Genomic DNA, 27,551 nt, shown 5'->3' on the forward strand with positions numbered 1-27,551 from the left:
CAGGGCTCCAGACTGTCCCCTGTGCAGGGCTCCAGACTGGCCCCTGTGCAGGGCTCCAGACTGGCCCCTGTGCAGGGCTCCAGACTGGCCCCTGTGTAGGGCTCCACACTGTCCCCTGTGCAGGGCTCCAGACTGGCCCCTGTGCAGGGCTCCAGACTGGCCCCTGTGCAGGGTTTCAGACTGGCCCCTGTGCAGGGCTCCAGACTGGCCCCTGTGCAGGGCTCCAGACTGGCCCCTGTGTAGGGCTCCACACTGTCCCCTGTGCAGGGCTCCACACTGTCCCCTGTTCAAGGCTCCAGACTGTCCCCTGTGCAGGGCTCCAGACTGGCCCCTGTGCAGGGCTCCAGACTGGCCCCTGTGCAGGACTCCAGACTGGGCTCTGTGCAGGGCTCCAGACTGGCCCCTGTGCAGGGCTCCAGACTGGCCCCTGTGTAGGGCTCCACACTGTCCCCTGTGCAGGGCTCCAGACTGCGACCAAAATAGTCGCATGATGTGCGACTTTTTTTCTTGAGGGGGAAAGTACAAATTCCACGCGGTGCGAGTGCCTGATAAACCTGTGTTTGTTTGTCTTTTTCCCTCCTCTCCTCAGGCACGAGTTAGTCAGCGCGTTAAGCTTCGCGGTTGAAAGTAAAACGTTACTTTTTCTTCTTCACTTGCTCATTTGCGCGCGCTCTCTCTCTCTCTCTCCCTGCATGCCTGCATGTTCATCGTCGTGCACCTGCACGCATGCATGATACGCGGGCACTGAATCATGAAAGGCGCAAAATAATTTGTTTTTTACTGTGTTCCAAAGATGCAAGCATGACGCGGTCTATAGCTGATTATCTATAGCTGATTATTCTAGCTGATTATCTATAGCTGATTATTCTAGCTGATTAACTATAGCTGCTTATTCTATAGCTGATTATTCTAGCTGATTATCTATAGCTGATTATCTATAGCTGATTATTCTAGCTGATTATCTATAGCTGATTATTCTAGCTGATTAACTATAGCTGATTATTCTAGCTGATTATCTATAGCTGATTATTCTAGCTGATTATCTATAGCTGCTTATTCTATAGCTGCTTATTCTATAGCTGATTATTTGACAACAAAATGAGGCAGATCAGAGACAGGTGGAGGTTGGTGGAGAAGAAGAACCCAGGATAATTCCCGACTCTGACAGTGATCCCAGTGATGGCTGCAGTGAAAGCGCAGGTGACAGCCAGGGGGAAAGAGACTGCCCGTACGGGGAATGCCTTTCTGTGTGTGTATTGCAGTGTTAGGCAATGCAGCACGCCCGTTGCAGAAGATCTAAATGTGTTACCGAGTCGACACAGTTTAGTCCATGGGCCAAGGCAAAAATCGGTACCACCTGAGGTGACCGCACGATTTTGTTATTTTTGTCTTCCTACATGTCTCTAGTTTATATTTTGGTATGATAACCCTGCTGATTTGGTAGCTTAAGGATAGTTATCACTCTGTAAACAAACCTACCCCCATATAAATGACAAAACCCTGATTTCTGTGTATTAGTCCAGATGATATGTGAAAATGATGTTCCCTTTTTCGTAAAAGCATGAAACTTGGTACGCTTATAGTTTGGGGCCCTGTACAGTTTCAGAAATTGAGCCATCGCAAAAATGCCTTGTGGCGGCCATTTTAATTCTGCCATAAGCAAATTATGTAGTTTGCATCATATCTCCTGAACCACACATGCTAACACTGAAAAGGAGATGTCTATCCCAATGTTTTCATGGTCAAGGATTACAATGATACCATATAGAACATCATAAACTGTTAAAGTTACTAATCAATGGTGAATTTGATGACGTTGTGAGAAGGAAATGACAGTATCTGATAACCGATGCTATAACTTCAAAGCCATGACCATTCTCTGGCTAAGATGTTTTGATGAGTGATTTGACTTATATAGACCTTTTGTTAAAATAGCGCCCAGGTCCCTCCTAAGGATCCTGGGATTTTCCTTGCCAGATGGCCAAATCCAAGATGGCCACTGGCGCCATGTTAAAAAATTGACTTTTGACCCAGAGCACATAGAATAATGTATGAAGACACTTTTCGGTGTAAGTCAACCACGAGGAATCCGATTCTGACATCAGTTTGACATTATGGCATAGTTTTGACCCAGAATTCCAAGATGGCTGCCATCCAGTATTGTGGAAATGTAACTTTTGAATGGGAAGGTATACTGTGCGTTTGGGGTTTACCACAAGGAAGGAGATTAACAATGGTGGATGTTTTGGGAGTCATTTCAGAATTATGTTCACTGAAAATATGTTAATGTCAACACCCATTTTACCTTGGTACTGCTGTACCAACTACCCCCAGGATTTCTTGCATTAAAATATTTAATGAATGTATGACAAGATAACTAAAATAAGCTCTTTTTATTAGCTGTAGCTATAGATTCTGAATCATCAGATTCTGCTCATCATCTTTAGCCAAGTATGCTGTGTCATACCGGTCGATCACACAGATATGTCAACATCACCATGGCGGACAAGGATGATGGATGACACCTTGTGGACATAGTCCGACCACTTGTATGGGGTGCCATCTTGTGTCTGCCAATCCAATTGCTGATGGAGTTGCCATCATCATGCCCATGTCAACGAGAGTGATGTAGGGTTCTTGCAGCCCTACAGATTGGAGATAGAGCTTCTTCTAGATGCGCTTGCTCTTCTGCGTCTTCCTGTATGTGATGTTGGAGTTGAATAAGGCCACACATTCATCAAAAACACAATATTCCAGCAACTCGTGGAGGTTTACAAGTTGACCACAACCAGGTCAATCACTGCCTTGGAGCGCTCCACTCCATCTCAGCAGCTCCTACCTTGAGTTCCTTCCCGGGTAGTCTCGCTTGCCAGACTCCCTCCCTACAATGGCAGAGTCTGGCTGCTAATACCTCCACCCTGGTATAGGGGAAAAAGGCTCCGTTCACCTTTACAACTATCCACCAAACGTATCAAGCAGGCCTGCTTTATTGCACAATCCAGATCCAACCGTTTTCAGCATGTAGCAACGAGCTAGCATTGTTGATGTTGTTGTTTCACAGTGGCACAGGCATTTGAGATAGACAGATTCGACACGGAGGGAGTGGAAACGAAATCCATAAATGGTCGCCACCAGTCAGTCAGAGCGGGTTGGAGCATGCATGCAGGGAGGAGGGTGGAAGATGATTGTGATGCTGCAGACGCGAAGTGCCGCTGTGTGTAAATTCAGCTCGAGCAGGACCCTGGCCATTCACACCAGACGCACTGCTTTGCTCCGCGCCGGTGACCACTTGTACTGACTTCCTATCTGGCTTCACACAATCACTCGCGGGTCTCACACAAAAATAGATCAGACGCCCTATCTTCGCAAAAGCGGTACGCCGCGCGCAATGCAAATTGGGGGCGTGCACAAGCGCATGCCTGTTATAATTTTACTGGACATAGGCGTGCCACAATCAGCCGTTTCTGCTCAGAATACGGGGCAGCACCTCTTACACCCTAAAAAAAAGCACCTCTTACGCGCTAAATACTCTGCTGCGCTTGAGCGCACCATAATCTCTATGCTGTGCAGCACAGCGCAGAGTAAAATTCCTTTTGGATATGTCATTACACACGGACGTGCCCACGCCAGGACATCAAATTCTGCTGCTAAAATTGGATATTAGCAGATAATTCAGTGAGGCAATGCAATCAACTATAACTCACTGAGAAACTTTTATCACATCGCAAAGAGGGAAATTAATTGAGAAAACTTGTTGGACAATGGACATAGGCTATTCACCTTCACCTTTCCCATAGTCTCGCTGGCCAGCCTCCCCTCCCACGCAGGTCTCCATAGTGGGATTGCGATGGGCGGCGCTTAGCGGCAGTGCCCTTGGAAAATAGTTTCCAACAATCCAACTTGCCCTTTTCAGCGTGTAGCAACGAGCTAGCGTGTAGGTTTCTGCCGTTAGCTTGCTAGCTAGTTAGCGTTGTTGTTTTCACTGAGGCGGCAGGGCACTATTTACAGCGACACACAGGGAGGAGGGAGCGGAAGCTGCTCTGATTGACGTGGTCGGAGCCAATGACAGAGTTTGTAATAAGCCGGGAGCAGACATCCGGCACCCACTGAAACAGTCGCTCCAATGGGGAGCAGCTGTAGAGCAGGGGAGGGCTTATCCCAGTTGCCTGTTTCCGTGGCGCCAGACTCCTCTCCCGGTAGGGAGGGGAGGCTGGCCGTGGCCAGCGAGACTAACATAATTATGAAATTACCCTCAAAACACAATAATTGTCATTACTAAACCATGTTTGGTCGGCATGGATTTGCAATTAAAATAGCTATAATTCACCATTGTTAATCTCCGTCCTTACTCTAAAAATGGTAAACCCCAAACACCACATACGTATATGTTGCCATTCAAAAGTTAAGTTTTCACGCTACTGGATGGCAGCCATCTTGGAATTGTGGGTCAACATTATGACAGAATGTTATGTCAGAATCAGATTCTTTGTGGTTGACTTACACCGAAAAGTGTCTTCATACATTATTCTAGGTGCTCTGGTTCAAAAGTAAATTTTTCAAGATTGTACCAGTGGCCATCTTGGATTTGGCCATCTGGCAGAAAGTCGGAGGATGTTTGGGAGGGGCCTGGGGGCTATTTTAACAAAAAGGCCCATAGAAGTCAAATTACTCATCAAAAAATCTTAGCCAGAGAGTGGTCATGGAATTGAGGTTATAGCATCAGTTATCAGAAACTGTGATTTCCTTCTCACGTCATTAAATTCACCATTGCTTAGTTACTTTAACAGTTTATGATGTTCTATATGGTATCATTGTAATCCTTGACCATGAAAACATAGGGATAGACATCACCTTTTCTGTGTTATCATGTGTGGTTCAGGAGATATGATGCAAACTACATAATTCACTTATGGCGGAATTAAAATGGCCACCGCGAGGCATTTTTGTGATGGCTTAATTTCTGAAGATTTACGGGGCCCCAAACTATATGTGTACCAAGTTTCATGCTTTTATGAAAAAGTGAACATGATTTTCACATATCATCTGGACTAATACACATAAATCAGGGGTTTGTCATTTATATGGGAGAAGGTTTTTTACAGAGTGATAACTATCAATAAGCTACCAGATTGGCACGGTTATCATACCAAAATATAAACTAGAGACATGTAGGAAGACAAAAATACAAAAATTGCGCGGTCCCCTTAGGTGGTACCGATTTCACCATTGGCCCATGGACTAATTGCATTGTATCCTTCTCAAAACACCACTGAATTCACCAAAACACCACTTAATTCACCATTAACTATTCATGTGAACAGTTTATGATGTTGTATAGGGTGTCATTGTAATCCCTGACCATGAAAACATAGGGGTAGACATCACATTTTCTGCGTTATCATGTGTGGTTCAGGAGATATGATGAAATCAGGGTTTTGTCAGTTTTTGGGGGTAGGTTTGTTTACAGAGTGATAACTATCCTTAAGCTACCAAATCGGAAGGGTTATCATACCAAAATATAAACTAGAGACATGTAGGAAGACAAAAATAACAAAATCGTGCGGTCACCTCAGGTGGTACCGATATGTCAAAATTTGAGCCTTGGCCCATGGACTAGTTTAAGCTTGAAACGTACGTTGAAGTTGCACAGCGACAGCATCAACAAACACAAGACGTGCAGGGACGGCAGCATCGCCCCAAGCGCCCGGCCCCTCCTCCCATTTTTTCAGACGCTGGTACACAGAGCAGGGCAGGAAGTGACGTTCACTTTGGCTCTCTAATTCACCTTATTCCTAGCTGCCATGATGCCTTAGGAGTAATACGAGGGATCAGCCGAGCAGCATTTTGGTAAACAAACCGCGAGGCGTGAGTGGCTGACTCTAGCCAGTTAACTCCGTTTACATTTTAAAAACTGCGACAGTTCGCACAACTTTAACACGACATGCATATATTACACATCAGACTCTTGAGCTACTTCTGCTCTCACTCAGAATGTCAAAATATAAGCGATGCGATGTATAGTTTTTGAGATATTACAGTAACGTTTGTTTGACACAACTCAAACTATTAACTGCCGCGCGGAGTTCCGCATTTCTGGGTGGCAAGTGACGTCACGCTGATCCCCATCGTATCAGGTCCAGCTTGGCCAAACATCTCGCCGATAAATATCCCGAGTTGTTCAAAGAGCAACAGGTTAGCCGGATGTGATAGATGACATCCTTACATTCCCTCAAATAAGTCGTCAAACCAGTGTTATTTCTTTGTGACAAGCAACTTTTTTTTTCAGCGTCGGAGTTTGACGAGGAAACGCGCCAGCTGCAGCAATCAGTCACGTTCTAGACCAGGACCTTGCACACAGCGGGGCATTCAAAAGGTGGGTAGGCCTATTAGCCCTAGTAGTCTGTCTTCCTCCTCACTCACTCAATACAAGGAAGTTGTATTCATGCCACAATTCAGGATGAAGCTAAATAAGAAAAACGAATACTATGACGGGGAATGTTTAAAGTCACACAAGAAAGCTTACCTCAGGTGTGGGCGTAGCTGGCGCGAGGAGGCGGGGCTGCACATGCAGCGCGCCGAGCCGCACGGTGTGGCCGATGCGCTTCAGCACCTGGCACGGCTGCGGGTGCGAGTGCGCGCACGGCACGGGCGCGAGCAGCACGAGCGCGCACAGCAGCAGCGGGACCCCGGTACCTGCACGAGCTCCTCCTGGGCCGCTCACCACCACCACCACCATCTTCTTCATCATCATCATCATCATCACCACCACCACTCCAGTTCCACAGTAGCCTACCAAATCCTGGTTCATTCAGCAACTTGTAGCCTACTCATGCCTAGTTTTCTGTAGCTGTTTATAGGCTAACTGTAGGCTATGTTTCTTGCAGGCCTAGCTCTTTTTTTACATGATTTTTTCTCTTCTTTTGTTTACCTCATGCTCTATTATGTCTTGTAGCCATACTGAGTTTACCTTCTGTTTTTTATCTCACTGTTTTTATCTCTCATTTTCACAAATTGCTGAAAGCAAATGAGCGTCCTTATAAACACTGTAGGCTACTTGCATTGATAACTGTTCAGTCTGCCTGCATATATCGTAGCCTATCTCTCCTCATCTAATAAACCACAAACCCCGTCCGAGGGCAGACCGGCCGAGCACCGGGGCCGCGTGCAGACCCGCTCCACGTCCAGCTCGAGGCAAACTTGCGCGTGCGTTCCTCCACCGACACACGCACAGACACACACAACAACAGGCACACACAACAAGCTGCCGCTGAGGCGCGTTCCACCACCGACACACAGCCACACGCGCACGCACACACAACAGGCTGCTGGTGAGAATGTCCACCAGCCGCTGCGCACAACGTGAACCCAAAGAAGAAGTGCCGCTTGTCATCTCAAAACATTTCCATCATTCGGAACCATGTTTGAACAGTGAAGAATCACCCGGTAACATCCCACGTATTCCAACCGATGTGGATTCCAACGGCAGAGACGCGCTGGAGCAAATCAAAAGTAGGGAAGCCCAGAGGGGAAATACCGGGACAAATGTCACTGCGCATCAAAGACATTCCTAAACAGTGACATCCACCACTTGCGGATTGAGGGAAATATCTGATGGCTCAGCAGAAAAACAGAAATATATTCCATTGACATCCAGAGCGCACGAGCAGCCAAGGCATCACTTCGTCCGGTTATATTTTGTTTCCAAGTGCGAGCTGTCCAGAGCGCGCGCTGAGCTGCTGCTCTCACCCTCTGTACCGACACTGACCGGCGAGACCTCCCGGTCGCGGCACGAGAGCTGGGCTTCTGCGCACCTCCCCAACACCCCCCCCCCCCCCCCCCGATTTAACCCCTTCCTTACCAACACAACATCCACCCACCCCCTTCCCCACCCACCCCCAGCTGACTAGACTGTCGAGAGGCTATTGGATACTGGATAGTCTAATAAGCTGGATAACGCATACATTGATTGATTGATTGATTGATTTTATTTGATGTATTGTAACAAAGAAAACATGGAACAGAGGACATGCATCTCGGAAAACATCATCAAGGATTAAAAACACAATAAAGTCAAAGACTTGTTTCCATTGTGGTCCTTGGTCTAGGACAGACAATACAAACAACACGAAACAAGCATAAGTACAAAGAATGATAAAAGAGAGACATAGACTATAGACTACTATACAATACTAAAATACAAAACAATGCTCAAATACTAAAAGTAATAAAAATACATAAAATAATATAAAATTAAATGAAAGAGAACCAATACATACATAGCCTACATAAATAAATAAATGAATAAATGAATAAATAAATAAATAAATAAATAAATAAATAAATAAATAAATAAATACATACATACATACATACATACATACATACATACATACATACATACATACATACATACATACGGTACATACATACATACATACATACGGTACATACATACATAAATAAATACATAAATAAATACATAGGCTACATAGGCTATACATACATACATACATAGGCTACATACATACATACATACATACATCAGAATCAGAATCACTTTTATTGCCACAGTATGCAAGTTACATACGAGGAATTTGTCTTAGTGTCTGTATGCAGCGTAGCGGTCACATCAATATACAGGGATAAGAAGTAGGAAGATAACTAACAGCAATCGCAAGGTTGCAAGTGCAATCAAATCAAATCAAATCGAGTCAATATACAATATAGCCGTTTTCACACATGCGTACAGGAACATTGCCTGTAAATCAATATTGGGCATTTCCCGGAATTTCCCTTCACACCTGAGGGCTCACATGTGTGAATATAGCCGTCAAATTACCTGTATTTGAGGGGGGTCGGGGGGGGGGGGGCACTGCAGAGCGGGTGGGGAGTGACATGTGCACTTGGATGGGGAATCGTCCTTATTTTGGGGGTCGGCAAAACTCCGATGGTGAAATAAGTTTGCTTGTCACACAATAAATCACACTCGTTTGACTTAAGAGGGCATGTATGTTGTATCCTTCACATTCGCTAACCAGTCTTTGAAGTGAAATATTTGAAGAAGTTGGGATCCCTGTCGGAGAGAAATAGCCTGGCTGGTTCGATGTTTATCCGTTCACCTGCGTCGTGTTGAAGCACTTTTTACAGACTGGCTTTGTTTGATGTGTCCGGGCTTGCCTTCGCTGTCAGCAACGTAAGTAAGCGAAATACTTTCGCTTCGTGCATTTGCTTTCTCAACAAACGTTGGGTGGCTTGCAAGACTGACTGGAGGAGGACTGAAGGACTGGCCTCTCTCGAGCAGAGAGGGGAGGGGGGGGAGCACGCCCACACATGAAGCAGACATACCGCTCTTATGACAACCTCCGAACTGGTGAAATGTCCGCGATGACGGGGTCGCGCTTATACCGGAAAACAACTTTCACACATGAAGGCATTACACCGCTTTCTGGTCATTTCCCGGTATAAAGCGCATGTGTGAAAATGGCTTATGAGTGGTGAAGGTTTCTGTGGATGATAAATATTAATTTACGTTGGATTTACATGAGATTTACAGACTGAGTTAAATAGACGTTAAATAGGCAGTGGATTTACATGAATTTACAGTCAGAGTTAGATAAGAGTTTACATTGAATGTACAAGCTAAGTTAAATAGGCATTAATGTGCAGGGAATTTACATCAATTTACCAGTCCCAGTTAGACAGGCATTAAATTAGATACAGTATGAGTTCCAGTTTTATGGGGGGGGAGGGGGGTTCAGTTGAGTTTAGGAGGAGGTAGTGAGTTTGTGTGTGTGGGTGGGGGTTGTTGGTGAGGCCCTTGGCGGAAGGGGTTTCCGGGCCTTGTTGGTGAGGCTGATGGCGGTTGGGAAGAAGCTAGTCTTGTGGCGGGTGGTTCTGGTCTTGGCAGACCTCAGTCTCTTGCCGTGGGGGAGTGTCTTAAAGAGTTTGTGGCCAGGGTGGGAGGGGTCAGCCACAGGGACGTGCAGAGAACATTACAGGGGCAGGGGCTCAAATTCATAAAAGGGCACTACAGCCGAAGTTTGAGGCAATTTGAAGGCCAATTTAGGGGTATAACTCATTTTAAATATTCCAATTTTAACCAGATTTAGAGGAATATCTCATTTTAGGATGAGACTTTGACAAACATACATACCTGATTCACGTTGACTGACTGATATATCTGTCAGACTGTGTGCGCCTGTGCTGCTGCTGTCCGTCTGCATGGTTGCTCTGGCTGAGTGGAGTGCGCACTGCTGGAGTGGGCGGGGACGGGCCACGTGCGTTTTTGGGTTGGTGCCTTCAGGGGCGGTTTAGAAAAACACTGCTCCATGCAGAGGCCTATTACAAATGGTGCATTCAAGGCCAAGAGAGCTCGGAAAAGGCATTTCTCTTTGAATGCTGCCTTCAGTGATGGCATGGAAAGGGCAATTTCCATACAAAGCACCATTAGAAATGCATTCATGGTCAGGAAAGGGCACTTTTTATTTTATTTTTTCATGTGTCTGAGCTGTTTGTTTTGTTCATGTGTTGTTGGAATGAAAATGAAAAATGTATTATAAGAAGAAAAAAAAGAAAAAAAAAAGGGCACTTTTTACAGACTGAAAAAAAGGCAGGGGCTCAAGCCCCCTTTCATGTCTATGTGTGCACGTGCCTGGTCAGCCATGATCTTGCGAGACCGCTTCAGTGTCCTGGCTGCATGCAGGTCCTGGAGGGATGGCAGGTTGCATCCGATTATCCTCTCAGCACAGCGGATGATGCGCTGAAGTCTGTTAGTGTCTTTGAGAGTGGCAGCAGCATACCAGACGGTGATGGAGGAGGTGAGGATGGACTCAACGATGGAGGTGTAGAAGTGCACCATCGTGGCCTTTGACACTTTGAATTTCTTCAGCTGCCGTGTACATACAGTACATACATACATAGCCTTCATAATAATAAGCAAACCGTTTAGATAGATTGATCGATCGATAGGCAGCCTATAGATAGAATGTCGATGATGTGATAGGATAGTGGATGTTGATTGTCGGTCAGAATCCCCCCTACTATAGATTTATGAAATCACTGATTAGGCCTATGTCACTATAGCTATTACATCACTGATGAGTCACGATGTTAATTGGAAGCAGGTAAGGGATGGTGATGATGTCACAATGGCATAACACGGCCTGCGAAGGCCTAAAAATGTAAAACACCGCTGTAGTGCTCCCATTGGGCAGAGTAAAACAAAATGCTTACCTGGGTGCACCATGTGTGTGCCAAATTTGAAAACTTTTCACCAATCAGAAACGGAGCTAGAGCCATTTACAATCAATCACCATAATAATAAGAAGAATCTGGGCAAAAACAATAGGTGCCTATTCCCAGCATTTGCTGTGAATACCGTATAACCTAATAATAATAATAATAATAATAATAATAATAATAATAATAATAATAAAACAATAAAAAGTGGTGTCAGATATGTCAATCAATTCTGTATTTGGTTTATTCTTTTTATTTTTCTTCTGTATCAAATTGGGAGCTTTCAGGCATTGGGATGCTTCAGTAATGTTTCCAGAATGTAAAACAAAGTGTCCCATTTCAACAATACTCAACCTACAGTAGAGTTCTCAACGGGCCTGAAAATTCAAACCCGACCCGACCCTAGTAGGTTGAAGCCCAAGCCTGACCCAACCCAACCAATTAGCATCAATTCTCAGCGCGACCCCAGCCTGAGCCCGTCGGGCTGGGTCGGGTTCCGTCGGTCTCAGGCTGAAACTGAGAACTCTAAGCTGTGTGTGTGCACACATGCATGTGTGTGTGTGTGTGTGTGTGTGTGTGTGTGTGTGTGTGTGTGTGTGTGTGTGTGTGGAATAGAATGAGAGAGAATAAAGAGAGAGTATCAATCTGGTCTACTGTAAATGCATTAAAAAAAACTTTTTTGCTCAGCACGACCCGGCCCGTCTCATTAACATAAATTGTCTGCCCAAGTCTGTCGGGCTGGGTCGGGTCCCATCGGACTCAGGCTGAAACTGAGAAGATAGATAGATAGATAGATAGATAGACAGACAGACAGATACAGATAGACAGACAGACAGACAGACAGACAGACAGACAGACAGACAGATACAGAGAGAGAGAGCTGTAGATAAATACATGAATAAATAGAATAAAGATGAGAATGGAGAAAGAAGGAATACAACAGGGCTATATAGCCAAATCAGATCCTGCACAGCTCAGTGGAGGCATCAGATCCTTTGGCTTTGGCTTCATGCATAAACCAGAGGACAGATCTCATGTTGCACAGAACATCTTCATGCTCCCTCATGAGGGCTGTGAGGGACAGACCAGAGGACAGATCTCATGTTGCACAGAACATCTTCATACTCCCTCATGAGGGCTGTGAGGGACAGACCAGAGGACAGATCTCATGTTGCACAGAACATCTTCATACTCCCTCATGAGGGCTGTGAGGGACAGCCGGCTGGATTTACCATTTGTTTTATGGAAGCAGTTAACATGGAGTCACATCGCTTATGGTGTTAATAAAACATATAGCATAGAGGTGTGATGGAGCCACGGGGTGTGTTTAGGAGTGTTTAAGTAAGTGTGATGGAGAGAAAGAGAGAGAAAGCAGAGGCAGCCAATGCTTCTTAATATATTCCATTCAACATATCGAGATTTATTTGCAGCTATAGTTCGTCATGCATAATCCAAAAGAATGGCATACATCCACATCTCGCATTGTATAATACACATACAGTATATATTCCCCTGTATCAACCTGTTTGGGTTTGTTGGCTGTATGTACAGTACATTCAAGATTCAAGATTCAAGATTTTTATTGTCACTCCGTAGTACAAGGATCACGTGTGAAATTATTGTGCTGTGGACTCCGTTTACAACATAGTACAAAATATAACAGGGCATATGAGTGCAAAAACAACAAGAGACACAACAAGCAATAAGGCAGTAGAGTGATAAGACAAGTCAGAGACAGTGGCATATTCGCTGCACATAGGTGCACATGGCATACGATCCATTGTAGAATTTCAAACGTTATAGAATAGAAAGCTGTACAGTATCTCATTTTCTTCTATGTGGCAGAGAAAATTAATAAAGTGTGTGTGTGTGTGTGTATGTGTGTGAGAGAGAGAGAGAGAGAGAGAGAGAGCCACCAGTCCTTAATAAAATAGTTTGATTCAATCACGTCTAACAACATCCAATTAGAACCTTAACAGCTGTTGAAGGATGGAATGTTTAACTGATGTGGGTCCTGTTCCCGCAGTAACCCACAGGTCAGGGGTCGCCATTGACCCAATCAGCAGGCTCAGTTGAAGAGGGCGACACAGATTAATGATTGGTTAATGGTCTGATCTAGATTAATGATTGGCTAATGGTCTGGCTTGAAATGAGAGGCACGCCCACCGGGATATTGGAAGATCAATGGCCTCGATCGATCTGATGGCAGCAGCATGACCTCACAGAATGGGATAGGAAGAGAGAGAGAGAGAGAGAGAGAGAAGGAAAGATAGATAGGAAGAGAGAGAGAGAGAGGAGAGAGAGAGAGAGAGAAGGAGAGAGAGAGAGGAAGAGAGAGAAGGAGAGAGAGAGAGAGAGGGGGGGGGGATGGACAGGAGAGGAGGAGCAGCCCAGTCACCAGAATAAAATGTTGACATTTTACATTTCTGAACCAAAAATATGTTGCATATCAACATTTCTATATACGTGCTCGGGAACATGTAGGAATCCAGCGCACACGGGGATTGTTAGACTTCTTTTTAATAATTTAATTCACTTAGAATAGAGCGAACAGCGCGTTTCACATCGTGGCTTCATCAAGTTCGCTTTTCACCTGATGAAGGTTTAAAAGGTTCAAAAAGACTGCGTGCCAACAGCCACAGCTGATAATCATTACAGTTCATGTGACAGCAGATCATCTCACAACATCAGTTTACAGGCATGTTTGATGAGACAAGCACACTGAGTTACAATGAGTATAACAATATGTATCAAGTATCAAAAATAGAGATACTAGAAAAAATGAAAAGATTAGAAAAATACTTACTACTGTTAATACTACACATACAACAAGTACTATTTACACAGATGAGGCCATAACTTGGCAACAATATATAGTCACAAACAACATTAGGCATCTAATATACTGCAGTACCTACATTCTTTTATACAGGGGAAGAGGGTGGGCCAGGGGAGATCTATAGAGCTGAACAGTCACTCACCACGTGACATCTTTTGCCCCGTAAGTGAGTTCCCCATTCATTTTGTCCATATGGCATTTTGACAAATCCTTATATAACAAGTTTTAAGGCTGGAACCAAGCCAACCTGTGACCTACTGAATTGTGAGTGACCATCAAACATTTCATTTGGAGCAAAACTGGGAGGAGGGGAGGGGGGGGGTGAATTTTAGATTTTCACGTCTTTATTTTTTGTTTTTGCTCCAAGTGAAATGTTTGATGGTCACTCACGATTCAGTAGGTCACAGGTTGGCTTGGTTCCAGCCTTAAAACTCGTTATATAAGTTGTTTTTTTAAAGTCTATGGAGAAAATGAATGGGGAACTCTCTTCCGGGGTAAGAAATGTCACGTGACTGTTGAGCTTTATACCTGCAGATACAAAATGTTAATACATGATAAAAATGGGCTCAGATCAAGTATTTCATTCAGACCAGTAGGCTCTAGATATGTAGATGTGTATGCCTAGAGCGACGTCACTTACTGCTTCAGCATGCGTATCAGAGATTTTCATCCGCCATTTATTTTCCCATGCATAGACATTTCGTAAAATGCTTATAAAAAATAATTTTACTTGGTCAAACCAAATGATTCAGCTATATTTAGAAACAGGAGAGACATAACATTTCACTCAGACAAACTGTAAAAATAGCGGATTAAAATATAAAATATTTGTTTGATGTTTTTTATTATTATTATTATTATTATTATTATTATTATTATTATTATTATTATTTAGTTTTGGTCTGAGTGAAATGTTCTATGGTCTCTCCTGATTCTAAATATAGCAGAATCGCTATTTTTTATAAGCACTCTACGAAATGTCTATGGAAAATAATGGCGGATGAAATCCCTTAGTACGCATGCTGAAGCAGGAAGTAACGTCGACTTTGACTCTCTATTGAAATAGCACAGTGGAAAATGGTCGCTGGTGGTGGATGGACATAAGCATTTGCCTCTGACACTGGAAACCACAGTTTCATCCCATGTTGAAAGTCCAACTGTAAGTCACATTTAACATCGTTGTTATTTAACCCTAACCCAAGCCATAACCCTAACCTTAACCAAATTGGTTAAAGTTGTTTTAGTTGCCTAACCATACTGCCCTCCAAATCAAAACCGCAGTAACTACAATTTTGGTCAAAATTGAGTTATTATTGAAATTGAACTTTTAGATATCTGTTTTATCATGTGACAAATTTTCTAAGTTCAGTCTTGCTCTATATTTGAGAAAACAGACTATAAAAGTTGCAGTAACTACGAAATCCAACCAAAAACCAGACAAAACTGCAGTAACTACACTTACTGCAGTTTGATTTGCTTTCACAGAGCTTCAGCTGGACTTAAACAGAGATAACCGCAGTAACTACACTTTGAGGTGTAGTCACTGCGGTTCAGACTGGTTTTTGGTTGGATTTTGTAGTTACTGCAATTTTCCCGCTCTTTCCAAAGCCCAACATATCAATCACTCATAATGGCACAATCTGTTTAGTTAATCCAGTCAATTCCCAATATGAGAGCGCACTGACAGCTGTCCAAATTGTTAATGAATGAGTCTTCAGTGTCTTTAAAATCGTAAATGCTGTATTCCTAGCTAATAATCCATAAGAGATCATCCAATAAAGAAGGGAATTGTGTTCTCCACTGGGAAGTGTTAATCTGGCTGTAGATAGTGATAATTGTTTGGTATCACTACCTAGCTCATCAGGACAATCTTTTTCATTGCTGCATAAATTATCAGCATTCAGACTCAGTCTGTAATTAATTTTATTCAAAATATTGTTATGTTCTTGTATGAATTATCAATCTGAAAAGCTGATCTGATTTGTAAAGAAAACCTGTTCTAAATTAAGATAATAAAACAACTGTGCTCATTAATTAATTGTGTCAGAATGATGACCAAAAAGCAACACCAGTGGTGAAGATTACATCAACTGACTTCAGGATTCCCTGAATTTATCTGTTACTCATCCATTTAAATGTTTTAAACATGTAAACAATTAAACAATTAAATACAGATATGATGTGGTATCGAAATCAAAACCGTTTACAATTGTCTCGTGAAAAACAAGACAGGAGAAGCACATTAGATTGTAGTTACTGCGCTTTTCCCTTGTACTACCTACACATCTGTTTAAGGTAATACACAGACAGAGTGCCGTATCTGCATTTCTGGGGTCATAGGTCAAGTAATTGATAATTGTTTTGCCCCCAAAAAATACATATAACATATACATATTTAATAAGCGCATTGCCACTTTTCAACCTATATCTCATTTGGCTGGACAGTCAAAAAACTTTAAAGCCATTTTTCTCAGTTTCAGTGTTGGCGTAGTTACTGCGGTTATGATTTGTAGGGCAGCATAACCCAAGGTGTTTTACAGTATTTGCATCAAGTTTTTCAAATTAACATTGGAAACGCGGGCCGACATTTTCAGATTTACGTTGGAAACGCTACTGCGGTTTGATGACTTGTTGAAATGTGGATAATAGATCTTTGATTTATAAATGTTGATATTGGACATGTGTGGTTTGCAGAAATGTAAAACTTAAATTATTTTATTATGGTGACTGGTTTGGGAGGAGGCAAAAGGAGATGAAAGTAGAGAAAGAGAAAGCAGAGAGGGACAGAGCGAGAGACAGAGAGAGAGAGAGAGAGAGAGAGGAAGGGGGGGGGAGAGAGAGAGAGAGGCTTGGACAGGAGAGGAGGTGGGGAGGTAATGGAGGAGATGAGGAGAGGAAGCAAAGGGGAGGGAAGGGGAGTAGAGGAAGATAAATCACAGAGAGAGAGATTGATGGGAGGAGACAAGATGGAGATCAGGGCAAACAAGGAGAGAGAAGCAGCAGGAAGAGGAGGAGAGGAAGATTTAGAGGAGTAGTGAGAAGTGCACATGGTAAACAGGAGGAGAAGAGGGACGGAGCGACAGAGCGAGAGAGGCGACGACGTGTCACGGGTAGAGAGCATGGCAGATACAAGGGTGAGACAAGTTCAGAGGAGAGAATAACACCAAAACACAGGTGAGAAAAAACAAAAAGAAAGTAACAGAGAGAGAGACAGAGGGAGACAGAGAGAGAGAGACATAGAGAGAGAGAGAGAGAGACACATAGAGAGAGAGAGAGAGAGAGAGATAGAGAGACATGCAAGGTGAGATGTGAGAGTGAATCTTTCAAAGAGCCATCATCACTGTTGTTGTTGTTGTTGTTGCTGCTGCTGCTGCTGCTGTACCCAAAAGCAATTCATTTTCTTGTCATTACATTTTACAGTCTTGTGGCCAAAGGGAACATTAGCCCAGTGGTTCCCAACCTTGTTTTGTCACATGTACACCTTGAGCTGTTTTGCCATGCCTATAGACCTTATTCGATTGACGTCACTCACGTACTGGCACGCCCACCGCCGCCATATTGTTGACATTAAGCTGCAGCTCTCAAGTGACAGCCTATGTGGAGCGGGGTCCTCTCGCCGTTCCGAAGTGTCGGCATTCCGATCATTGACTTCTATGCTTTCGGAGAGGCGGCCCTTTTTATCTCCAAAAAAGGTTTCGCCATTGCGAAAGATATTAGGTCTGCCTTTCCGACATAGCATCTTGAGTTGTTTAGCCTACAGGGGTGGGAGAGGTTAGGTTCTGGGGGAGGTTAGGTTTAGGCGTGGGGGGTGGGAGAGGTTAGGTTTAGGGTTAGGGTCTGCATGAGGTTAGGTTTAGGCATGGGGGGTGGGAAGAGGTTAGGTTTAGAGGTGGGGGCTGGGAGAGGTTATCTCCAGCCGGTCCCCCGGGTTAGGGTTAGGGTTAGGGTTCTTTCGCAATGGCGTGACACATCTCCATTCCGACAATTTTGTCGGAATGCCGGTATTTCAGAGTGCCGACATTTCGGAATGCCGGGGTGTCCCCATGTGGAGCAGCGTTTATAGGAAGCTAGCCGCTGTTAGCGTTACCTGTATCCAGGGCCGATTTTACACTTCATGGGCCCCTGGGCTATTGATCTCTGCAGGGCCCCCCCCTCAAGCGGAAGGGGGGGCCCGTTGGGCGCCGTCGGAAAAAAATTTGAGTGTTTTTTTTTTACCTTTTTTAGCCGTATTTAAAGGAATATCTCATTTTAAATCAACATTAGGATTATACTGTTGGGATGTCATTATTCAGTATCTTCTCCTTTTCTAAGCCCTAGGCCAGGGGCACTCAATTAAAATTCATAGAGGTCCAGTTAGAGAAAATGTCCTCAAGCAAAGGTCCGGAACATTGTAACGTACAGTAGCTTGCGTTATGATTCAGTGCCATTGAACTTAAGCTACTTCAATGATTGCAGTAGCCTAATGGTACAATGTCTGTATGTAGTCAACGACTGACTGTTAAATCAAAATAAACATCAACAATGTTTATTTAGTTTTCATATTTAACTGGATTAATTATAAATAACTAGCCTACAATAATAATAAATACATGTTATTTTCTCATTTCAAGTAAAATAATGGCTGCATTTAAAAATAACATACAACAGAGTGCTTTGGGAAAATGTGCATCTTAAAAGTGTTTTAATTTGAGAAAGAAAATCTTCTTTTCTTCCTTTTACTCCACCTTTTCTCTTGAGAGAAGTGAGCTCCCTATCTATCTATCTATCTGTCTCAGTGTCTGTCTCTATCTATCTATCTATCTATCTATCTATCTATCTGTCTCAGTGCGTCTCTATCTATCTATCTGCCTGCCTGCCTGTCTGTCTGTCTGTCTGCCTGCCTGTTGCCGAACTGATCTATTGATCGTTCGCAATGCAAACGTCACATGCCGTTGGGCAGTGAATGTGTGAGTGTGCCCTCAGTCTGGATTTGAGTGTGTTTGCTCCTGTGGCGCTTTCACAGACAGGTTAGGATCGCATCGCACTGACATACTGCCTGGTTTTGAACTGCCCGTGAGAACAATGAATGAACATCAAGTCTGCCTGCTCCGGATTAAAACGAAATCTTTGTTTTTGCGGTCTACTCGTTTCTTTTGAGCACACCATGTTAAATGACTCTCGCATATCTCCGTGTCTGACAATCTCTCGCCTGCAGCACTGGAACCGACTGGCGACTGGAACAGGCAGAATCGAATCGGATATTTGATTGGCTCAGTAGCATCACGTGTGATGATTTACAGCGCATGCATTGGTCTGTGAGCTTCCTGGCAGATTAAACCAGTAGCCTACCGTAAAGGGTAGAAAAGCATGTGCCGGCTCGGTGAAATGTAACAATTCTCAATGATTTGTAGGTTATAGGGCTCGGTCCGGATAGGACGGCGTCTGGGTCCGGATGCGGACCGGAGTCCGGACTTTGGGGATCGCTGCCCTAGGCCCTAAGCACGATAAATTCGGGAGCCCTCTGACAGGGTTCCATGTCGTTGTTCCGACCTCTCACTGTTCCGACCTCCCCTCTCCCAGCCCCCATGCCTAAACCTAACCTCCCCCAGACCCTAACCCAAAACCTAACCTCTCCCACCCCCACGCCTAAACCTAACCTCCCCCAGACCCTAACCCAAAACCTAACCTCTCCCACCCCCCATGCCTAAACCTAAGGTCGGCATTGCGAGTGGTCGGCATAGCGGGTGGACACCCTCTCACAGTGGATGTTATTACTCTGCAAAAAAATTTGAATGGCGTCAGTAAAAAAAAACATTTTTTGCGAAGACCCTGGACAGGGGGCCCAAAAAAAACCATCAAGGGTCCCCCAAAAAAAAAAAAAAAAAAAAAAAAAAAAAATTTTTTTTTTTGGGCCCCTTGATGTCCCGGGCCCCGGGCTTCAGCCCGGGTAAGCCCGTTGGTAAAATCGGCCCTGCCTGTATCGTTCCAATTGTGTTCGGATGGTGACCTGCGTTACACGCGGCTGTAGTAATGACAGCAATAAAGTCCCCGTGGTTTGTTTCTATCTCTACCGTCCACAGACGTGAAGGGAGCGAGACTGGGGATACGTCAGCAGCACAGGAGATGTGTGTGGATAGTTGGGAGAGACAGGTGAAACTTTCTGACAGCTCCTCACAGCAAAGTCTGTTCACCTCGTTCTCTTGTTTATTTATTACAGGCATTAACGGCAGCCTACAAACAACAACTGTGGGGTTTTTATTGCTGTCATTACCATCGCTATTTTGTAATGGAACAGAAACGACAATAAGGCCGTTACTAGTTGTCAGCTGTAGGACGGTATGTCAACAATATGGTGCGTCCAGGGTTAGTGAATAAGGTCTATTGACATTATGCAGCCCCGCCCACTTGACCCATCGTATCACGACTTCCTGTTCAAAATGCTGGCGATTTTACCTGCTCAAACTAGTCTGACTCACCTGCTCAAACTAGTCTGACTCACCTGGTCAAACTAGTCTGACTCACCTGCTCAAACTAGTCTGACTCACCTGCTCAAACTAGTCTGACTCACCTGCTCAAACTAGTCTGACTCACCTGGTCAAACTAGTCTGACTCACCTGCTCAAACTAGTCTGACTCACCTGGTCAAACTAGTCTGACTCACCTGCTCAAACTAGTCTGACTCACCTGCTCAAACTAGTCTGACTCACCTGGTCAAACTAGTCTGACTCACCTGCTCAAACTAGTCTGACTCACCTGGTCAAACTAGTCTGACTCACCTGCTCAAACTAGTCTGACTCACCTGCTCAAACTAGTCTGACTCACCTGGTCAAACTAGTCTGACTCACCTGGTCAAACCGACTCACATTATAAGTCAGAGCTAGGTTTATGAGTCACAGGAAGTGTACTGTAAATACAATCGGAACTTCCGATTCTATTTACAATATGCTAGGCCCAGGGACGACGCGTTAAACAATATGCTAGGCCCAGGGACGACGCGTTAAACAATATGCTAGGCCCAGGGGCGACGCGTTAAACAATATGCTAGGCCCAGGGACGACGCGTTAAACAATATGCTAGGCCCAGGGACGACGCGTTAAACAATATGCTAGGCCCAGGGACGACGCGTTAAACAATATGCTAGGCCCAGGGACGACGCGTTAAACAATATGCTAGGCCCAGGGATGACCCGTTAAACAATATGCTACGCCCAGGGATGACCCGTTAAACAATATGCTAGGCCCAGGGACGACGCGTTAAACAATATGCTAGGCCCAGGGACGACCCGTTAAACAATATGCTAGGCCCAGGGACGACCCGTTAAACAATATGCTAGGCCCAGGGACGACGCGTTAAACAATATGCTAGGCCCAGGGATGACCCGTTAAACAATATGCTAGGCCCAGGGACGACGCGTTAAACAATATGCTAGGCCCAGGGACGACGCGTTAAACAATATGCTAGGCCCAGGGACGACGCGTTAAACAATATGCTAGGCCCAGGGACGACGCGTTAAACAATATGCTACGCCCAGGGATGACCCGTTAAACAATATGCTAGGCCCAGGGACGACGCGTTAAACAATATGCTAGGCCCAGGGACGACGCGTTAAACAATATGCTAGGCCCAGGGACGACGCGTTAAACAATATGCTAGGCCCAGGGACGACGCGTTAAACAATATGCTAGGCCCAGGGACGACGCGTTAAACAATATGCTAGGCCCAGGGACGACGCGTTAAACAATATGCTACGCCCAGGGACGACGCGTTAAACAATATGCTAGGCCCAGGGACGACGCGTTAAGCTACGCCCAGGGACGACGCGTTAAACAATATGCTAGGCCCAGGGACGACGCGTTAAACAATATGCTACGCCCAGGGACGACGCGTTAAACAATATGCTAGGCCCAGGGATGACCCGTTAAACAATATGCTAGGCCCAGGGATGACCCGTTAAACAATATGCTACGCCCAGGGATGACCCGTTAAACAATATGCGACGCCCAGGGATGACCCGTTAAACAATATGCTACGCCCAGGGATGACCCGTTAAACAAGCCGTGGCACCTCAGGCATATTATGGAAGGCTTGGGGGACACCCTAGGGTCGGAGGCCCCCTTCCCCTGGAGACGCTAACCCATATCCAAACCATAACCCTAACCCAGTGGCGACCAGTACCTAAACCTAACCCCCCTCCCCAATGCCTAAACCTGACCTGTGCAAGGTGTAGCTTGACTTTGCCTTATCCCAACAGTTGCACAGTGCTTAATTAACGGTGCACCCGTGGGCGTATCATATTTGCGCACAGGAGTACCGGGCGCATTCAATTCAGCGCCCAAGATGCGTGACAGAGCGGTGATATGTATATTACGTGGGCAGAATGAGAACGTGCTGGGCAGACTGTTCATTCTAATTCTAACTCTTTCCGCGAGTATTTCAAAAAATAATACAGCCACGCCAGCTTTTTTTACCATTATTCACTGATCTTTCAAGACCCCCAGAATATTTAGTTCAATGAGTTAACACGTTCACTGCCAACGACGTTTTACTCCGTCAAAAAAAATCCAACGGTTGACTGCCAGTGACGTATTACTCCGTCAAAAAAATGATTTTTTTTTTTTTGACCGTGGGATGTGCATCTAACCCTTTTACATCTCTTATATAAGTATTGGACGTGTACAACGTGTACAACCCATTCCACCGACCCACTAAGTGGCGACAGTGCTTTCCTGACTAGAGGAAGGCAAGCAAAAAGCAGTGTGACGAAGCCATTCTCATGAAAATGGATTGGCGAAAACGCTTTCGTTTTCGCGCTGATTGCTGGCGATGCGGGATTGCAAATTTGCATAATAGATTACGGGTGGAACACACTTTGAAACACGCAGCATAAATATGACCAGAATCGCAAAAGCTTCATCAAAGCTCTCAACCAAAACTCCAAGAAGCGAGCGAGTCCATCCAGACTTCCTCAAACAGCGGCCGCGCAGACAGGCAGCAGCAGCAGCAAAGCAGTGAGACTGGTGACAAGCTTGTGACACGGCCGCTGCAGCCAAGAAGAACGCCCACGGAGGGAGGAGTTGGAAGCAGAGGGGGGTTTCCTGCTGTTATGGAGGAAATTACTGTTCAAAACTATTGTTTAGATGTCTGACGTCTTACTGATGCCAAAAATGAATGGTTAAAGTGACTGTTCTATCGAATTTCACAAAAAGCCGTTTATCTCTGAATAATTTTTCTGACGCTGAAACCATGCTGTATTCAACTGCTAATGCTTACATAACTACTAACTCTACAAACTAACTCTTTTAGACAGATAAAGCACACATTCTATTAGTTCTTTTGAGATATTGTGTGTTCACAAAATCTTAGCAGAAAAGAATCCTCGGGTCTTGAAAGATGAGCCAGAATCCTCAAAAAAAACCTCTGGCAGAACCTACCTACAGTAAAAAAAAAAACGTCTCGCAGTGAATGTGTTAACAGTAAATATATAACAGAGATTTGTTTTTATACACAAAAACATACACTTGAATGTCATTTTCATCACAAAAACAACATTTTGGAGAAAAAGCGGAGAAAATTCCATCTTTGTAAAAAGTCATTTTGGAGGCCGCTCTGCAGTCATCGAGTCCGCGTTCTGGTGAGCAGGTCTGAGCTCGTAGCGAAGCGCGATCGGGTGGGGTAACGTTGCCATTACTCTATCCTCTCCTTCCACTTTCCTGCAGACTTTCTTCTTCGCTTGTTTTTGAACCTGTGTAACAGTGAAAATACGGATTGCCGAAAAATCTCGTCAATGGCGAGGAGAGAGTTAAAGACCACACACAGTGTAATCACGCACACATGTGGGAGAGACTACCTCTGCCACGTGAAATGAAACCCTTTGAAGAGTCGACTTGCTTCTGAGTGAAGCTGATGCAAATCTTTCCCAGAATCATATTTTTTTTTTTTACAGCTGCTTTCACCAACAATCAATCAACTGATTTATATGACACATTTCATACAGGGAGAATGCTTTGCAAATAAAAGGCAGAGCTGTAAAGAAATACAATAAAGTCACCAAGTACATTGGATGCAGCTCAATTGGTTCACAGGATCTATTCTGTCTGTCTGCTGGCTCCTCGCCTGCCTGTCTGTCTGTCTCTCAATGTCCAACTTCCCTTTGTCCTGATCGAAGTGTCTGCCTGTCTGTATGTGTTTAGGCACCCAGTGAACTGATCTAAGTGCACACTTGTCTGCCTCGCACCCTGCCGGAGTGCGTCTGCTCCTCTCCCCTGTCTGTCCGGCTATGTCTGCCCGCGCCTGTCCGATCGCATCTTTGTGGCCGTCTGTCTATCAGCCTCGCTGGCCACTTCCCTCTCCACCTGTCTGCTAACCCGCTCATCCCACTGCTGTCCCCCTCCCTGCCTCTATTATTGTGTCACTGTCTGCTTGTCTCGCTGCCTGCCTGCCTGTCTGTCTGTCTGTCTGTCTGCCTGTCTGCCTGTCTGTCTGTCTGTCTGTCTGTCTGTCTGTCTGTCTGTCTGCCTGTCTGTCTGCCTGTCTGTCTGTCTGTCTGTCTGCCTGTCTGTCTGTCTGTCTGTCTGCCTGTCTGTCTGTCTGTCTGTCTGTCTGCCTGTCTGTCTGTCTGTCTGTCTGCCTGCCTGCCTGTCTGTCTGTCTGCCTGCCTGTCTGCCTGTCTGTCTCTCTGTCCATCTGCCTGCCTGTCTGTCTGTCTCTCTGTCTGCCTGTCTGTCTGCCTGCCTGCCTGTCTGTCTCTCTGTCTCTCTGTCCATCTGTCTGTCTGTCTCTGTCAGTCTACGTGCTGCTGTAGTGACCTCACCTCACTGACTCTCCAACCTGCCAACCAAATTCCTCCGTGGTTCAGCTCCTCCTCCAGATGAACAGATAAAACCTGAAGGCACGAACAAAGAAAAAGGGATAGAGCGCCGATTAGACACACACCTGATCATAAATAAATACACACACATTTTAAAGTCCCCGGAAACCAAATATGTGTTTTTGAGTTTGTCACACCACCGAAACCAAATTAACCACCAAGGCAAATTTGAAGTTCGCAAAGTATATGTAAAATGAGGTTTCAAAATCATGAAAAACTAAGGAGCTTTCTCTGCTCTGAGACTGTGTGGGCGAGTCATGCAGAACAAACACCCCCCTCCCCCCCCCTCTCTCTCTCTCTGGAGTAGAGGGTGACACCCCCCCCCCCCTCTCTCTCTCTCTCTGGAGTAGAGGGTGACACCCCCCCCCCCCTCTCTCTCTCTCTGGAGTAGAGGGTGACACCCCCCCCTCTCTCTCTCTGGAGTAGAGGGTGACACCCCCCCCCCTCACTCTCTCTCTGGAGTAGAGGGTGACACCCCCCCCCCTCTCTCTCTCTCTGGAGTAGAGGGTGACACCCCCCCCCCTCTCTCTCTCTCTCTAGGGTAGAGGGTGACACCCCCCCCCTCCTCTCTCTCTCTCTGGAGTAGAGGGTGACACCCCCCCCCCCTCTCTCTCTCTGGAGTAGAGGGTGACACCCCCCCCCCTCTCTCTCTCTCTGGAGTAGAGGGTGACACCCCCCCCCCTCTCTCTCTCTCTGGAGTAGAGGGTGACACCCCCCCCCCCTCTCTCTCTCTCTGGAGTAGAGGGTGACACCCCCCCCTCTCTCTCTCTCTCTCTCTGGAGTAGAGGGTGACACCCCCCCCCCTCTCTCTCTCTCTCTGGAGTAGAGGGTGACCCCCCCCCCCCCTCTCTCTCTCTCTGGAGTAGAGGGTGACACCCCCCCCCCTCTCTCTCTCTGGAGTAGAGGGTGACACCCCCCCCCCTCTCTCTCTCTCTGGAGTAGAGGGTGACACCCCCCCCTCTCTCTCTCTGGAGTAGAGGGTGACCCCCCTCCCCCCCTCTCTCTGGAGTAGAGGGTGACACCCGCCCCCCTCTCTCTCTCTGGAGTAGAGGGTGACCCCCCTCCCCCCCTCTGGAGTAGAGGGTGACACCCCCCCCCCCTCTCTCTCTCTCTGGAGTAGAGGGTGACACCCCCCCTCTCTCTCTCTCTCTCTGGAGTAGAGGGTGACACCCCCCCCCCTCTCTCTCTCTCTGGAGTAGAGGGTGACACCCCCCCCCCCTCTCTCTCTCTCTGGAGTAGAGGGTGACACCCCCCCCCCCCCTCTCTCTCTCTCTGGAGTAGAGGGTGACACCCCCCCCCCTCTCTCTCTCTCTGGAGTAGAGGGTGACACCCCCCCCTCTCTCTCTCTCTCTCTCTGGAGTAGAGGGTGACACCCCCCCCCCCTCTCTCTCTCTCTGGAGTAGAGGGTGACACCCCCCCCCCTCTCTCTCTCTCTGGAGTAGAGGGTGACACCCCCCCCCCTCTCTCTCTCTGTCTGGAGTAGAGGGTGACACCCCCCCCCCCCCCTCTCTCTCTCTCTGGAGTAGAGGGTGACACCCCCCCCTCTCTCTCTCTCTCTCTCTGGAGTAGAGGGTGACACCCCCCCCCTCTCTCTCTCTCTCTGGAGTAGAGGGTGACACCCCCCCCCCCCTCTCTCTCTCTGGAGTAGAGGGTGACACCCCCCCCCCCTCTCTCTCTCTGGAGTAGAGGGTGACACCCCCCCCCTCTCTCTCTCTGGAGTAGAGGGTGACCCCCCTCCCCCCCTCTCTCTCTCTGGAGTAGAGGGTGACCCCCCCCCCCCTCTCTCTCTCTGGAGTAGAGGGTGACACCCCCCCCCCCCTCTCTCTCTCTCTCTGGAGTAGAGGGTGACACCCCCCCCCCCCCTCTCTCTCTCTCTCTGGAGTAGAGGGTGACACCCCCCCCCCCCTCTCTCTCTCTGGAGTAGAGGGTGACACCCCCCCCCTCTCTCTCTCTGGAGTAGAGGGTGACCCCCCTCCCCCCCTCTCTCTCTCTGGAGTAGAGGGTGACCCCCCCCCCCCCCTCTCTCTCTCTCTCTGGAGTAGAGGGTGACACAGGAGTGGTTTTTCACTCCCGTCTCAATCCCAGGAGAATGAGAAATATATATAGGCTATAATCACTATAGGGCACAAAAACATAAACACATAATATAGAGTGGAGAAACGTCATCAGATTCAGAGAGATCAGCTAGGTTAGCTAGATTCTACTGTTTGCCTCTAGATAGTTTGAGTGTAAATGGTATATTTGCAGTTTGAGTGTAAATGGTATATTTGTGTGTTTGTAGTATTTGGTAGTGGATTTTAGATTCCACGGCTGTGCTCACAGCTGTGTTGTGTACCCCTGTGAGAGCTTGGCAAATGTTTGTTTTCTGTTTTTCTGCTCGACTTTTCAAGGTGTTTAATTTTGCTTCCTTTTGGGAATTCCTGGTCGATGTCAGCATGGAGTGAGCTGTAGATTTGAAACTTTTAAGTGTGCTAAAGACGTCTGGCATATCGGGCAGAATGGCTTGCCATATGCTCAACAAAAAAGTCGAAAATCTCCCACTCTACGTTTTCCTGACATTTTTAGAGCAAACTTGCCTTTATGTTGCAACGCTTATTAGCAAAACCCCAATCCCCCCGCATTTCCAAGG

At 46.0% G+C, this 27,551-nt stretch overlaps 1 protein-coding gene across 1 annotated transcript in view; it reads right to left on the bottom strand.

Annotated features, from left to right (window-relative positions):
* Window positions 1-6,808, bottom strand: part of grin3a (glutamate receptor, ionotropic, N-methyl-D-aspartate 3A) — a gene marked incomplete at both ends in the record, with an annotated part of 132,976 nt that extends 126,168 nt beyond the window's left edge. The window contains 3 exons of the mRNA XM_083638095.1: window positions 1-259; window positions 302-506; window positions 6,524-6,808. The exon at window positions 1-259 is cut by the window's left edge and continues 251 nt beyond it. Of these exons, the coding sequence (XP_083494221.1) occupies window positions 1-259; window positions 302-506; window positions 6,524-6,808 (749 nt within the window). The remainder of the gene's footprint in view (window positions 260-301; window positions 507-6,523) is intronic.
* Window positions 6,809-27,551: the final 20,743 nt, after the last annotated feature.

The sequence above is a fragment of the Poromitra crassiceps genome (genome assembly GCF_964638095.1).
Source record: "Poromitra crassiceps genome assembly, chromosome: 6".
Lineage (NCBI taxonomy): Eukaryota > Metazoa > Chordata > Actinopteri > Beryciformes > Melamphaidae > Poromitra > Poromitra crassiceps.